Raw genomic sequence first — 15,447 nt, 5'->3', positions numbered from 1 at the left:
TTAAAAACATTTCAAGTGTCACTGAAATGCAGAATTTGTGTTGCAGATAGCATCCGGATGCGTATATTTATTAATGGCGGAAAATATCTGTGATACTAACCTTTGTAACGCTGAAATAAAGATTATAAAAAGACAAAATTCATTTTATCACTCACTTTTTTATTGTTTTTTAGATTAAAATTAACTATTTTCACTTTTTTTTCACTTTTTCCAACAAATTTAAAAATGATGTGACCCTGCATTATATTCTTGATAATACCATACAAAATGCAGATAAATGTGGTATAAATTTCGTTGTAAAGTTGGGTCACACTTTGGCGCCCAATAAATATTTAAACAATACTTTTCAGGGACCGTAATCATTAAAGGTTACGTATATTATAGGTATATTAGGCATTTTTCGTGTTATCAATACCACCAACACGAATTTTTATATTTTAACAACACTTAAAAATGGCTTAGGCCACGATCTGACGATCAAATTATTTTATTTCACAGAAAATGTTTAAAAATGTAAAAACCAACAATAGTTTTCTTTGTAATTTAATGTAATTCCTTGATAAATGTGATCAAATATTTTAATCGTCTTACCGTGGCTTTTCTCTATAATTTGGTTGAATCCCACATTCATCCTTATTATTATTTGAAAAATGTTGAGTAAAATAAATTAATATTATAATTATAGACATTATGATAATAATTTTATATAGTTTGATTTTTTTGATTAACAATTACACTATGCAGCATCAAAAATTTACCTCGATGGATGCTATATTTTTGGATTCGTTACGAATTCCCAAGTTAAACTGCGTTTCCCAAAAAGTTTCCAGACGCAAGGATTCTTAGAAAAAGGACCTCAAAGTTCGAAAAATGCTGAAATTGGCCAACTTTGCGGAGCTCTCAGAGGCAAATGGATGCATGGTTTGATTCGATGTTAAAGTTTTTTAAAAGATACACCCTTTATCTTTCAAACCCCATACTTAAAATAATTTTAGGATTTTTTTTATGGCAGAAATAAATTCCAGAAAACATAGTCAAAAAACTAAAAACATACAACTGCGGTCAAAATAGTAGTAGTGTGGCCGCCTTGCGTTTTTAAAAGTTTGTTGTTGTAATTGATCTTTTCCTGGTAATATTGTATTGATTATAATTTTACTATTAGACTAATTGGATAAAAAAAGTTACAACAACAAACTTTTAAAAACACAGGACGGCAAGACCTCTACTATTTTGACCGCAGCTGTATGCTTTTATGTTTTTTGACTATGTTTTCTAAAATTTGTTTCTCCCTTAATACAAATTCTAAAATTATTCTAAGTAAGGGGTTTGAATGATAAAGGGTTTATCTTTTAAAAAACTTTAACATCGAATCAAACCATGAATCCGTTTGCCTCTGGGAGCTACGAAAAGTTGGGCAATTTCAGCATTTTTCGAACTTTGAGGTCCTTTTGCTAAGAATCCTTGCGTCGGGAAACTTTTTGGGAAACGCAGTTTAACTTGGGAATTCGTAAGGAATCCAAAAATATAGCATCCGTCGAGGTAAATTAAAAAAACAGTAAAAATGCTGCACAGTGTTATTAATATTTTTTCTACGACTTTTAAAATAACTAAAAATTAAAACTAAATGTGAGAACAAGTCTTTTGGTTTTGGTGTAAATCATAGGATTTTTTAATATTATAAGTTGGTGATTTTTTTGTTAAAAAATATTATAATCGTAGTGCCACAGAACTCACACAGCGCATAAATGGCCTGATATTGATGCTACTCAGAAACCCACCCTCATTTAACGCTCAGAAATTATCTATCCCTACACCGCCGCCTGCAAAAAGGAACAGGATTTCAAGAACACAAAAACCAACTTCTCACATTCCCGCTGGGTGGGTGCACAATGTTGTTGGTACTAAGTTGCACGGACGCGCATGAACTTGTACAGATTTGTCTGGATTGGAATTCACAAGAATTTTCAGCGTGGACGCTAGGTGGCAACACTGGTTGAAATTTCACTGTTTTTCGTTCACTTTCTTGATTAGATTTTTAATTGATGTTTTATGGTGAATGCCGATCATGACGGTGCAATTTATGACTCTTTCCCAGAAACGGGGTTTTTCCACGAAATAATAGTAAATCTTACCTCCATTATTCAACAGCAACAGACTGGTAAAAGAAAAACTTCAGAAAAGCTTAGGATGTCTGAAATTTTTCGCGATATGGTTTATGTAGATCCTGAAGAAAATATATTCAGCGGCCAATGTCCAAAACGGAAAGGCCGAATTATCGAAATGCACCAGTCATAGAGGTGGAGAAACTTCGATGGAAACATCGATGCATCGATGTTTTGCAATTTTTTGAGTAACTAGAGTTACTCAAAAATCATTATCGATTCCCACATTTTTTAAATATGTTACGAATCACCCTGTGGGCCTGTTTTGTTCGAGTTTTTTGGCGCATAAGTTGAACTGTTTTGAATTTGAATAAGGCAAATGGGGATCATAAGAAATTTGTTGTCTATTTGAATGTAGAACAGATTATAATAATAATTAATAATAATTATTAGTCATCAAATAGGTTTATTTTACCTGAAAAGAAGAAAAAAATTTTGATTAATAATGCTCAAACCCATTAGTTAAAAGTAAAATAAATAATAATTAAATAAAATAAACTTACTTTTTGGCGTCATGTTCGCAAGGGCTGTGCATAGATCCTTTGTTTTTCCAGGATACTGAATATATTAGAGGTTTCCTATTTTGTGTGCCAATATCTTTTGCGCTTCGGTTAAATCTTGCCTTTTCCTTACATTTTCGCTGTGGATTCTGGTTGTGAGGTGCGCTTGCAGGTTTCTATTTGCTGTATATGTTTGTATATGTTCTCTTATGTTGCGTTCAATCGCGGTGGAATAATTGCAGTTTTGGCAGAAGAAAACATTTTCTGATTTGCGAAATTGCACCCCGCAGCGGTGTTCTTTATAAAACTTAATATCAGGCATAAACAAGTGGCACCTTTTGCATGACTGCTTTACTCGGACTATGTGGTTTGCAGTTTTTTCATGCCTGTTTAAAAACGCTTTTTTGACAAACGTTTTTACGCAGGCTGCGCAGTAATATTTATTCTTGTAGCCTGCGTTTGTCATGGTATCCTCCTCAGACTCCTTCTCAGGCTTACTCTTCTGAAGCGATGACTCCAGCTCACCAGTATCCTCTCCTGGCTCCTCCTCAGATCCACTTTTCGCCATTTGAGCTGTGATGGGCTGGTTTGAAATGGTCCCGAGATGGGACTCATCTTGATCATGATGTGGCTCAACAGCCGCAACCCCACCTTCCTGAAGCCATGACTGTAGCTTTACGTCCTGCTGAATGATAGGCCGATCCGAAATAGTCCCAAGAAGGGACTCATGATCGCCACCAGCTCTGTCAAAGGAACCACCAGAATCCGGCTCCTGGCCAGGATCTGGACCTTTGATGATCCGTTGTACGTCCACGCGAGTGTCAATATTGTGCGTCTTTTGGCTTGACGGTGACCGAGATGCAGAGGTTTGAGCAGTCTTCGTCCTGGCTCGGAAGCGAATCCGTTTCCTTTTAAGTGTTGTAAGGACGGAAATTTTTTGAATTTTGCTCGGTCATTTATATTTCTGGCGGCAACTTCAAAACTTCGATAAATCTTTGTAAATTGTGGTGGGAACTTTGAAAGTTAACAATTTTAACGACAAGCGCCCTACAATGTTTACCTTGTACTTTAAAAATATCTATGTATAAGCCAATTTTAGCAAAGGCAGCGCAAATAGCATTTTAAATTAAGTTTGAAACGCGGTAGCTTTAGTCGTTTAGAAACTATAAGTCTTACAAATTTTGTGTTTTTTTAATGATTTTTCGAAAACAATATACCTTTTTACTCTCTGATTAAAGGGTATAACTACTGAGAAATCGTTGATTGGCAATCAGTAACAAACTGGTACAATTGTAAGCCACTACTTGTACCTCTATAAATTAAATCACCTTATCTTTTACCCCTTATCTTAAAAGAATTTGTAGGTTCGTGTAATTTTTGGTTTGTATATTTATAGCTTAACTGATCCTAGTTTAACTGGCAAATAAATGCGACAGACATTCGGCAGGATGAGTCGCTCATCCGGAAGGAACTTGTCGATCTCCAGAGCTCGACACACCGATCGTCGCCATCGCCGTTGTCCGGCTGTCCGACAGACCAGTTAAGAAAAGGGGCCTCAAGTCCCGTGGCCTCCGATACGTATTCGCCACGAACTCCAAGGTCATTGATGGACAGCCAGTAGCTATAGGCTGGATGAAGGAAAGGGCTAAGGAGCTCCAGCTCTTCCATGCTTTCTAAAGTTAGCAGGAATCCACCTTTTCGACGGCAGTGGTTGCTTGCTTCGAACCAGTTCGATTTTTCCAAAGAAATGTAGTAATTCTTTTCACCGATCTCCACAATACCTAATAAAAATAAGGTCGTTTCTTAATTTCGAAATTATATCTGTACTAATAATTACTTTGGCGACCCAAAGGAGAGGCCTCCAAAAATAGACCATTCCACAAAATCAAACATGGCAGAAGTACTCTGAACATCTTTCCACAAGTTTAAATTCGCAACTGAAAAAGAAATCTTAACTTACTTGGGTTGAACAAATAACAATTACTGATAACAATGCCTACACTTCTTGACTGATAAGTTAAGCAAATCCAGGGGAATACCACTATTCCTCTCTCAGCTTGTCATATTGAATTTTTTTAAAAGAAAGCATAAAAAAAAATTGTTCTTGTTAAAGATAAAGAAAACCAGAGAGGACGCTATAGTCAGGTTTAGTGCCCCGACTATCTAATACCCATAACTCAGCTAAGTTGAGTGCGAGGGAGATGGATATATACAATTTTGATTTGCGCATAACTTTTTAATGAATGGTCCGATTTAAAAAATGTCTTCTACATTTCGAAAGGTATAAATATACACAACAAAATATCATTTATACTTCTCGGAAATCTTTAAAGGCGTGAGCGCCAGACACATTCGACACAAAATCGTTAGTGGGCGATTGTGGGCGTTAGAGGGGCCGTGGCGCTCGGCTGAAATAAACTTGCGCTGCGTAGGAATCCCAAGAACATGTGTGGGAAATCTCAACCTTCTATCTGTTGTAGTTTCAGAGATCTCAGCGTTCAGACAGACAGGCGGACATACGGACATGGCTAGATCGTCTCGGCTAGTGACCCTGATCAAGAATATATACTTTATGGGGCCGGAAACGCTTCCTTCTCCCTGTTACATACTTTTGCACGAATGCAATATACCCAATATACGGGTATAAATATCCGATTATACTAAAGAGAAATTTTTATTGACTACTGACTAAAATTAAGGAATCACCTTTATTTCCAAACAACTATAGATATAGTTTCCTGTTTTGGAGCCTCACAAACATATTTAAACAAGCTGTTTGAATCATTATTGCAGGGACGATCATTCAGTTGGATATCTGTTGAGTATCCGTATATATAACCCAAGTGAATGCAATGCTCTATTCCTCCAGCATTATCTGGTTGGTTAGGGGCCCACCGATTTATGTTGAGAGGCTGAGCATTGGTAAACCACTTGTGGGTGCCAGTCTTTCCCAAGTCATTGCCAGATGTCCAGTGCTCCGAGCGTTCTCCCTTGCTTTTTAAATACCCAATAACGGCATCGAACTCTTCGTTAGTTCCGAACGTCACCAGCTCGGATCCCAATTTGCGGCAGTTTTCATAAGCAATATACCAATTCACTCTATCCTGTCCAAAGTAGTAGTAACCTTCTTCGATTTTTATAAAGGGGCCAGAGTTGATGCTTATGTGGTTTGGGTTTCCTTTAAATAATGTATTTTAAATATAATAATAATAGTAAATTGAATATTTAATGCTCACCATTTAATACCTTAGTAGAGTATTTATCGAAGGAAAATCCCAGATCAATAATGGCAAAAGCCAAAAGAAGTATAACTAATTTCTTCAACATTTTTAAGATGACTAACTTAATCTAAGAGTTCAACAAATATTTATACGTTTCCTCCTCGTGAAAATTGCGACTTTATAAACTACTGTTTGATCTCGATAATAATGTTTACCCAAAGTAATGGGTCATTAATTAAAAACTATTTGCTTTATGATTGGTACAGATAAGAAATATATTTCTAGGAAAAAAAAGTGTTAAATTACGAAGGTCCATAAAATACGTACTTCTTTTTAACCTCAAGACTTGGGGAGTTAATAAGGTTTTCAAAAAAAATGCATCGTTTTTAAATTAGCTAAGGTTATCTAGATTACACTCCCTAAACTTCAATTCAATCGGACCAATACATTAGGATACATGGTCTTTGAAAGTTGTATTTTTCTGGGCGTTTAGCCAGACGCATCGCATTTCAGTCACGTTTTTCTCGAAGCCGCGACTGGCGAGGCCGATAACGTCACTGTGAAGGAAGTAAGAAAAACAATTTTAAAATTTCAAAAACAATTCACAAAAATCTTATGAGTGTCTTAAAAATTAAGGACATAAGGTATCTTTGGGTCAATTCAACACAATAAAACTACAAAAATTTGTACTTTTCCGAAATATTGAAATTTTTAAAATCGTATTTAAGCGATTGTGGGCTTTGAAACAAACTTGCGTTGCGTAGGAACTCCTAGAATCTGCATGCAAAATGTCAATCTTCTAGCTTTTATAGTTTCCGAGATCTCAGCGTTCATACGGACAGACAGACGACCAGACGGACATGGCTATATCGACTCGGCTAGTGACCCTGATCAAAAATATATATACTTTATAGGGTCGGAAATGCTTCCTTCTAGCTGTTACATACTTTTGCACGAATACAATATACCCTTTTACTCTACGAGTAACGGGTATAAAAAGGTTCATATAGAAGAGACGTGTAACTTATTAATTCCGAAAAGAGTAACAAAATTGGTTGACCACTCTTGAAGATATATCCCAAAGGACGTGGAAAAAATGTGATTTTCTTAAATTAATACCGCAAATACCAGAGCTGATGGAATATTGGCGTAGTGGCAACTTATGCTTAGAAAATCCTCATTCATTGAAATAAAAGGGTGGCAGGCCTGGACACCGACACATGGCAAATTTTTTCGGCCTGTGTTTTTGATCAGGACCACATGCCGAGTAAATCTAGCCATTTCCGTCTGTCTGTCTGTTCATATAAACGCTCACTAAATTACACTAACAATGAGAATATACAAATTTTTTTTGGATTTTTTTAAAACCAAATTACTCAATTTGAGTGTTAGGATTTTTTGTTTTACTTTGGGTTTTTATTAGTTTTATTTTTATTTTTAAAACGTTTCGACCTAAAACGTAGCCTTATTTTCTCTGTGTAAAACAAATTATCTACGATTTAATAAATACCAAAAGGGTTCGATCAATTACACTGTGCAGCATTTTTAGTGCTTTTTAAATTTACCTCGATGGATGCTATATTTTTGCCGCCCTGTGTATTTAAAAGTTTGTTGTTGTAATTGATCTTTTCCTGGTAATATTGTATTGATTATAATTTTACTATTAGACTAATTGGATAAGAAAAAATTACAACATGAAACTTTTAAAAACACAAGGCGGCAACACTGCTACTATTTTGACCGCAGCTGTATACTTTTATGTTTTTTGACTATGTTTTCTAAAATTTGTTTCTGCCTTAAAAAAAATCTTAAAAATTTTTTAAGTATGGCGTTTAAAAGATAAAGGGTGTATCTTTTAAAAAACTTTAACATCGAATCAAACCATGCATCCATTTGCCTCTGAGAGCTCCGCAAAGTTGGTCAATTTCAGCATTTTTCGAACTTTGAGGTCCTTTTGCTAAGAATCCTTGCGTCGGGGAACTCTTTGGAAAACGCAGTTTAACTTGGGAATTCGTAACGAATCCAAAAATATAGCATTCATCGAGGTTAATTTTTGATGCTGCATAGTGTTATTAAATATGTAGAGCTTTTATTGAGCGTGATCTTGAACTAGTTCAAAAAATAGCCTTATCAGCGAAAAGGCCAAATCAAGCGCTTTACTGATAACATCGCGCTCATGGCGATAATGCATGGCGATAACGGCATGATGCCAACTGCCGGCAGTTTAATTTCAGCACAATGCCGAATCGCCCGACGCGGAAGAAAGATCGCCGCTTTCGACTTCAGAATTTCCTGGCCTTAACCCTATGGCTCCTTTTTCTGGTTAATTCGGCCGATGGAATGCGCTGCAGGATTCCCTATGAGAGGGTCCGGGAGAATTACTGCTACTTTGTTGCCGACGAAGAACCACTGGTGAGTCAATAGTTTACACGACACAGCGATGATGTCAGAAGTAAACAGTTTTACAGCAAATGCTATATTTATTTTAATATTTGATTTTTGTGAATTAGGCGAACAGGCAAAACATATTTGAGTCTCAATTCGAAAATGACCCAAAAATTTGAATGAAAAAAATTAAATATAATTGCGGCTATATATTGTAGTCTGTTAGTGCGCGTTATTCATTCCATTCTCATATCAGCAGGAAAACACAACGTTTTTTAAACATATACACATATATTTATTTATACAAATAAATAAACAAATATGTATAAATCAAGTATTTAAATCTTTTCCAGCCAAACCGACTGAAATATGTCCTACATTTTTTAAGGCGTAGTCTTAAAATGCGTAATAGTAAAATAATTAAAATCTAATAAATCATGCAAATTATTACATACATCTCGATTTCAATCCCAATTTTAAACCTTTTAAGACATTAACCCTTACACGGTAATAGGTTATAAACAATTTATAAATATCTCTTAACCAGATAATCACTGATTAATAAACTCAGGGATGGTAGGGCATTTCGTTTTTTAAATGAAAGGTTCACAATGACTGACTAAATCTTCTCTTATTTTGGTTCACAGCACACATCGTTTCACAATTTCTGCTACCAGGACAAGCGCACCTCTCGGGTTTGCCTGGATAGTGACGAGGAGATGCGGATTCTGGCCCAGCACCTTCATGAGATGGGCTACCCGAATGGAACCCAATTTTGGAGTGCCGGACATCGCTGGCCAGGGGACAATCGCTTCTATTGGAATTACTTTGGCAGAGCCCGACCTTTAAACTACTCAAATTGGGCGGCGGACGAGCCGACTCCCCAAATGGGTCGAAATTGCCTGATCCTCACCCTTCGAGGCGGAGAACTCGTAATGAGCAGTGAGTCCTGCTACACTCAAGCGGTCGATATATGTGAACAGACCCTGAATGGTACAGATTCCCGTCCTGTTATCCACTGATTGCCAAACATTTATCCTTATTACTACAAATGTACCTCGCTTAAACGTCGTATGACAAAAATCCAATCTCGAATGGTTTACTTTTGAAAAAGATCTAGAATATCATTTTTCAGCTATATAATTTGAAAAATGTTCTTATAATAAAAATAATTCCAAGTAAATAGAATTTGTTTGAGAAAAGTATTCAAATTGCCGGTCAAAGACCACAAAATGACAATTTTAACCAATTTGTACTCGTTACTCTTAGAGTAAAAGGGTATATGAGCAATTCCGGAGTGTCGAACGCAACATTTTTTTAATTTACCTTAAAAAATAAAATTGACAGAGTATTCAGATTTTACTTTTTATTTTTTTGTTCGATAGCTTAGACGCTCTTGTATTTATGGTAAAAAATGTATGGAATCCGGTCAGCCAGTTCTTAGAAATTAAATAAAATAAATAACATAAGATTATTAGGAATTTTAATTCTGTTTCAAAAATTATGTTTTAAAAATGACGCTACAACAAATTTGTTATAAAAATCGCTCACCACAAATCTCTGAATGCGCCCCTGGCTCGATTACAAATACATTTTACAAGATATTGTTATCATTTTAGTAAGCTCAAGTGAATGTAACTTGTAAATGATATCTTCTCACTAGGCTATATATAAGCTTTGTAACTAATAACTTTTATTAATATTCATATGTGTGAATGTGTAATTCCTAATTAGAAATCAAAAAAAAAAAAGATTTGAAAAATAACCTTCTAAAAAAACGTATAGCCATAGAGCGACCCTATGCTTTTTGAAAAATAATAGTTATAAAATCACTATGGACGGCAGTCCATGTAGTGACGAAGCGCACCAGAAGAGTGTGCGAAGGCGACTACTATATATACACGAAGAAATGAAAATCTACTGTGATGGTCCGATCATAATGAATAATACACCTATCGAAAGGTATTGCGAAAACTAACAGGATTGCATACCAAGACTTTAAGAAAATCAATTGGCTTGGGAGAGAGAGCGGTGAAAGTGAAAAAGTGAAAATTTCGAAATTTGGAGCTGTTGGGGCCGGTGGGGATAAATGCCCCCTCGCAATGTTTTAGTTGTATTCCTTTTGAAAATACCCGTCGAATGAGGGGTCATTTGTCAAAATCCGACTCTCCGTTCAAAAGTTATAGCCAAAATAAGATTTTCTTCTTCTTCCCAAAATGAAAATTTAATTCTGTTTGTCAGTTTGTCCACTTGTCCACTTGTCCGCTTGTCCACTTGTCCACTTGTCCAAAATATGTTTTTTAAGTTCTGAAAATTTGATATGACGTTCATCACATCGATATAAAAAACTTTTGTTCTACCACTTTTGGAAAAACCCGCTAGTTTAGCGGGAAAACAGCTATAAATAGCTAAAATTCGGAAAGCCGTAACTTCTATACTACTAAAGCTACAGACTTGTGCTGCATCTCGTTTGAAAGGTATTTTTAAATGCTATAAACACCTTTTATATGCAATTTGTGTAAATGTAATAGTTAAAAAGATATGAACAAAAGAAAATTTGTTTAAACTTTTTTTTAGCTTTTTTTTAATTTTCTCAAAAACGGCCCTAACGAGTTTCCTTACAACTTTAAACTGTATAGCCCTTGAGATTCCTTAAATTTTGGTATATATCATGTTTATGTAAAAAATCGCGTTTAAAAGTTATTCAGAAACGAAAATAGCCACTTTTGCCAGCTCAGAACAACTAACGCTCCCTGAGTATTGAATTTTGTGGGAGGGTATCCGAACTGTATTTTAGGGTCATGGAATCAGTAAATTTGCACTTAAGAGTTCCATATAGGAATCTTTTGTTCTACGACTTTTGGAAAAAGCCGCTACTTTAGCGGGAAAAAGCTAAAAATAGCTAAATTTCGTTAGTTTGTAAGTTCTACACTACTAAAGGTACAGACATGTGCTATACCTCGTTTAAAAGGTATTTTGAAATACTTCAACGCCTTTTTAACTTAATTTGTTAAAATTCAATAGTTTAAAAATTATGATTGACCAATTTAAATTTAAATGTATATATTAGCTCCTATGAGAGCAAATGTAAACAAACAAAAACTTCTGATATCAAATAAAAACACCTCTTAACGAGGTAAAAAACTAGTGACGACCGCACCTTCAACATACAAAAGTTCTGATATCAACATTTGTGACGAAAAATTATTACACTCGTCATTAAATAGACTTTCTAATCTTTTCTCATTCGTCACGCTGCAATAGAAAATGCCTGTAAGGGGAAAAAGGCTGGAATAGTTTGTTAGGGCGGGCCGAATGAGAAAAGATTAGAAAGTCTATTTAATGACGAGTGTAATAATTTTTCGTCACAAATGTTGATATCAGAACTTTTGTATGTTGAAGGTGCGGTCGTCACTAGTTTTTTACCTCGTTAAGAGGTGTTTTTATTTGATAAAACATACTTGAATTGTAGTTCATTGGTAATTTCATGAACTTCCGTTCTACAACTTTCCGTCTACAAGGGGAAGTATTGCTAAATACTCGAAAGAAAAGACTGAATAAGCTCTTGATAATAAAGAGTCATCAATCAGTTATTGTGTGAACGTATTTATTGCGCGACAACGCAGTGCCTTTTCCAAATGCATCGGAATAACATCGCAAAATGCGGACTGAATTATATATATGCATTTTTCTGATAGCCGCTTGCAGAAGTGAACCAGTTTTCGATCGAATTGGAGACGGTTTCTACTATATAGGCAATGAAAAAACTGTGAGTTACAATCAAAACAGATCTTTGCCGAAAAAAATAAACGGAAAGTAATCGGTGTTTACGTAAGTGTAACATTGCACATGCAAAGCTCTTTGTTCTCAGAAACGAACTTGGTGGTAATCAGTTTGCTTTATAAGTGCATTTAAAATATATATAAAATAATTTCTACCTAAATAACATCGGGTTGTTAAATCGTAAGTGTTTTCAAAACATAAAAATCACATCTACCTCGTAATTTAAATAATTTACAGATTACTTAAAACTAGAAACTAGAAAAAAGTACCGGAAGCTGATACTGTTTGACTCATTCAGCGATACATTTTTTTTATAAGAAGCAGAATTGTTTTTTTCATAAAAGTTCTATATTCTTGGTTCTTTGTTTGCATTTTAAAATAGAAAATAAGTCGAAAGCAAAACACGATTTTAATATCTTAAATTTTAATATTATATTTTAATTCTTTTCTTTTTTCCCACAGGCGGGGCACTATTTTGATTGGTTCGTCGCTAGGCAGGATTGTTGGCGGGGAATATCAGCACTTTTATCCGTGGAGACAGCAGAGGAACTGAAGGATTTGGAGCAGTATATCTTATCGAGGGGCTTTTCCGACGGAAGCACTTTCGCCACCTCGGGCAACAGTTTCAACAGCAAGATAGCCTACATCTGGGAGGGGGTAAATGAGCCAGTGACCTTTGCCCACTGGTTACCCGGCACTCAGCCAGAGGTCGAAGGAACCTATCTCAGCCTGCAACTGGTGAACTCCACGCTGTTTATGCGACCATCTTATGGGGAAGATGACTACTATATCTGCGAGTTTAAGTTCTCCCTTTGGCAATTATGGCTTTCCCTAGAACCTACACATAGGATTATTATATTCGTCTTCGGGTTTTTCCTGTGGCTTTGTTACTTCTTACTTCTGATCAGATCGAAAGCGAATGCGAGAAGAAACCTTAGCCAAAGTGCAGACGACAAGATCAAACTTATAGTATAAGTATTACACATTGTACATTGTTAATATTTTCATTTCCACTTATTTTTAATTACTCTGTTGAATTGTTTTATAGCTAACCTTAACTTAATTATTTGAATTTCATACTATTTGCATTTCATTACTTTGTAATGAAAAAGTGGTTAATTAAAATGGCTTATACTTTTCACGAAATTTTTATTTGTGTAGCAACTGAATCCCTTTGTTTGTCGCCAAATGTACAGTCTCAAATTTCTTCTTAGAAAGTTTTGTTATAAGTAGAGTCTATAAAACTTGAAAACAGCAAAAGTATAGCTTCAGTTAATTGAGAGCCGCTGTAAAAAATGTCAGCGCTAGGAAAATCTTTCGTCGGTCTTACAGGTTTTTTACTCCTGACGGCCGGATACGTTTTTATTTTCAAGAACTGCTGGCAACGTGAGTTTGGAAACTATAAACAGAGAAAATTATACAATGTTTTATGTGCCGTTTTCATATAAAAATGTTTTAAAAATAAAAATGAAAAATTTTAAAAATGCAAAGTAAAATAAAATTAGTATGAAGCATTTTACTTTTTAAAATGTTTCACCCCTTGTTTTGCACCTAAAACTTTTGATAATTTTCTCTGTGTACTTCGTATTATTTCAAATTCAATTTCTGTTTATTTATTACCCTAGCTCTTTGTTCAAAACCTTTTGTGAGAATTGGCGAACGCTGCTTTTTTTTCTCTTCCAACAAGGCGGTATGTAATAATTGAAATGAGTCTTTTTTTTTACGTACCCCCTTTTTAGCCCTCCTATGAGTACTACAGAATGGTGTATAAGAATCGAGCATTCAGCGTTCCCGTTATAGTAAGTAAAATTAGCTTTTAGGAAGTCTAACTCATAAGGGTAAGAATTTCTCAACTGCGCATATGAAATTTTAGATTTTCTTCAAACTCGGGTACTTTGAAGAGTTTGCCTTGGTTATCATCTGTGATTTTTTTAAAATTTTTTGGTATCCATTTGTGGGCGCTAGGCATTTTTGAAGTTAAGAACTTAAAAAATGTTCTCAAACTTGAAATTAGTATATTTTGAGAACGGGTTAGAAGAACAACGTGCAACTTAACACGTTTTTAAATGTGTACTGGCGGAGTTAGAAAATAATTTTCTTAAGTTTTTTGTTGTCCAATAAGTATGAATTTTAATTATTTGAAATTTTTATCGCGGTTTTTACTGTCTTCTTCATCCTATAAAAGAAACTTAATTATCCAAGATTGTCCATCTCATAACCAACTTAATTTACCCGAAGAAACATTTTGGTACCTTTTCATCATTTCCAAGATATATATTTTTTTATGCAAATTTAGAAAAACCCTATTTATATTTCCAATGAGTACAATTCTTACATGTTTAAGCTGAAAGTTTGCACAACTCAATTACTCACTGATATTATGCACATATATTAATATCATAATTTTACCACCGTCCCTTCATATAGCTGCCATACAAGTCGATGGATTTTCTTAATGTTAAGAAGGTAGGCTTTGAAACAATTTTTTGTTTCAGATTGTAATTTTAATTTTTCAAAGCCTACTAGCCTATACTAATTTGAAGTTTGAGAACATTTTTTAAGTTCTTAACTTCAAAAATTTCAAGCGCCCACAAATGGACACCAAAAAATTTCAAAAAAATCACAGATGATAACCAAGGCAAACTCTTCAAAGTTCCCGAGTTTGAAGAAAATCTAAAATTTCATATGCGCAGTTGAGAAATTCTTACCCAAAAATAAGTAAAATACACATAATCATTACTTAATGTGCCTTAATGACTTCTCAATTTATTTTCTTTTATTTTTTTATGTAAATTAATCAGTTTCTTGTGATTTTTATTCTAGATGGATTGGATGCATGCGAGCTTTGGATGTGAGACAATTGATTCCCGAGCTAGGCTGGTGACTGTTCGTAGTTTACAGGAAATGAGACAGATTTCCGACTATATGCGATATCGGGCCCATGTCCAAACTCATTCTATATTCTGGAGTGGCGGCCATAGGGGAAGGCTTTCCGATCCGAAAGACGTTGATCATAAAACGCTGAACGATTTTTACTGGCATCAAGATGCCCATCCCATGAACTTTACCAATTTCGTTGCCACAAAACCACCAAATCAGAAATTCCAGAATGGATTTTGTGTCTATCTAGAGTTCACGGGAGCGGAGTTGGTAATGGGTGTGGAAAAATGTGAAAGGAAAATAGCATTTGTGTGTGAACTAAACTGAGTAGTAATCCATATTTAATGTCCTCTTTATATTATTCCATCACTTATGTGCTGATGTGTTATTTATTCTTAAACTTCGTTCTTATCTATATATGTACATTAGGGTGGTTTTTTTTTGTATGAAAAATTCTAAGGTCCTACTCTCACCCCCTTATACTTTGCGCATTGGTGCATTTAAGACATACCAAAA

The 15,447-nt window shown here is 35.0% G+C and overlaps 4 protein-coding genes across 5 annotated transcripts; 2 read left to right on the top strand and 2 right to left on the bottom strand.

Moving 5' to 3' along the window:
- Positions 1-4,048: 4,048 nt before the first annotated feature.
- On the bottom strand, positions 4,049-4,625 carry LOC108064340 (C-type lectin 37Db). The gene is made up of 2 exons (XM_070211414.1): positions 4,500-4,625; positions 4,049-4,443 (listed from the first exon to the last, which is right to left on the bottom strand). Exons 1-2 carry the CDS (start codon positions 4,573-4,575, stop codon positions 4,070-4,072), a joined length of 450 nt encoding a protein of 149 aa, XP_070067515.1. The 5' UTR covers positions 4,576-4,625; the 3' UTR covers positions 4,049-4,069.
- A 745-nt stretch (positions 4,626-5,370) lies between these two features.
- On the bottom strand, positions 5,371-5,989 carry LOC123003218 (C-type lectin 37Da-like). The gene is made up of 2 exons (XM_070219523.1): positions 5,899-5,989; positions 5,371-5,840 (listed from the first exon to the last, which is right to left on the bottom strand). Exons 1-2 carry the CDS (start codon positions 5,987-5,989, stop codon positions 5,371-5,373), a joined length of 561 nt encoding a protein of 186 aa, XP_070075624.1.
- A 2,132-nt stretch (positions 5,990-8,121) lies between these two features.
- On the top strand, positions 8,122-9,390 carry LOC108064282 (uncharacterized). Its single transcript, XM_017151733.3, has 2 exons — positions 8,122-8,295; positions 8,916-9,390. The coding sequence occupies exons 1-2, from the start codon at positions 8,122-8,124 to the stop codon at positions 9,288-9,290; spliced, it is 549 nt and encodes a 182-aa protein (XP_017007222.2). The 3' UTR covers positions 9,291-9,390.
- A 2,513-nt stretch (positions 9,391-11,903) lies between these two features.
- Positions 11,904-15,307, top strand: LOC108069527 (uncharacterized). Of its 2 annotated transcripts, XR_011417528.1 has the most exons (5): positions 11,904-12,037; positions 12,514-13,437; positions 13,677-13,741; positions 13,791-13,850; positions 14,875-15,307. XR_011417528.1 is itself a non-coding variant. In XM_017159636.3 (4 exons), the coding sequence occupies exons 1-4, from the start codon at positions 13,347-13,349 to the stop codon at positions 15,256-15,258; spliced, it is 600 nt and encodes a 199-aa protein (XP_017015125.3). In that variant the 5' UTR covers positions 13,185-13,346; the 3' UTR covers positions 15,259-15,307. The 2 variants fall into 2 exon arrangements, 1 of the variants encoding a protein (XP_017015125.3); XM_017159636.3 differs by lacking the exon at positions 11,904-12,037 and having other exon boundaries at positions 13,185-13,437.
- The last annotated feature ends 140 nt before the right edge of the window (positions 15,308-15,447 follow it).

Source organism: Drosophila takahashii, chromosome 2L, assembly GCF_030179915.1.
Source record: "Drosophila takahashii strain IR98-3 E-12201 chromosome 2L, DtakHiC1v2, whole genome shotgun sequence".
Classification (NCBI taxonomy): Eukaryota; Metazoa; Arthropoda; class Insecta; order Diptera; family Drosophilidae; genus Drosophila; species Drosophila takahashii.
The sequence above is the reverse complement of the archived record's forward strand: the minus strand, read 5'-3'. Positions and strand labels throughout refer to the sequence as shown.

Bases quoted from the DNA above. Each gene is read 5' to 3' on its own strand.
- LOC108069527 (XM_017159636.3), top strand. From the start codon at position 13,347: ATGTCAGCGCTAGGAAAATCTTTCGTCGGTCTTACAGGTTTTTTACTC. The intron at 13,742-13,790 runs GTATGTAATAAT...CCCCCTTTTTAG, and splicing joins TTTTCTCTTCCAACAAGGCG to CCCTCCTATGAGTACTACAG. The intron at 13,851-14,874 runs GTAAGTAAAATT...TTTTTATTCTAG, and splicing joins CATTCAGCGTTCCCGTTATA to ATGGATTGGATGCATGCGAG.
- LOC108064340 (XM_070211414.1), bottom strand. From the start codon at position 4,575: ATGTTCAGAGTACTTCTGCCATGTTTGATTTTGTGGAATGGTCTATTT. The intron at 4,444-4,499 runs GTAATTATTAGT...TATTTTTATTAG, and splicing joins CTCTCCTTTGGGTCGCCAAA to GTATTGTGGAGATCGGTGAA.
- LOC108064282 (XM_017151733.3), top strand. From the start codon at position 8,122: ATGCCGAATCGCCCGACGCGGAAGAAAGATCGCCGCTTTCGACTTCAG. The intron at 8,296-8,915 runs GTGAGTCAATAG...TTTGGTTCACAG, and splicing joins TTGCCGACGAAGAACCACTG to CACACATCGTTTCACAATTT.
- LOC123003218 (XM_070219523.1), bottom strand. From the start codon at position 5,989: ATGTTGAAGAAATTAGTTATACTTCTTTTGGCTTTTGCCATTATTGAT. The intron at 5,841-5,898 runs GTGAGCATTAAA...CATTATTTAAAG, and splicing joins CTCTACTAAGGTATTAAATG to GAAACCCAAACCACATAAGC.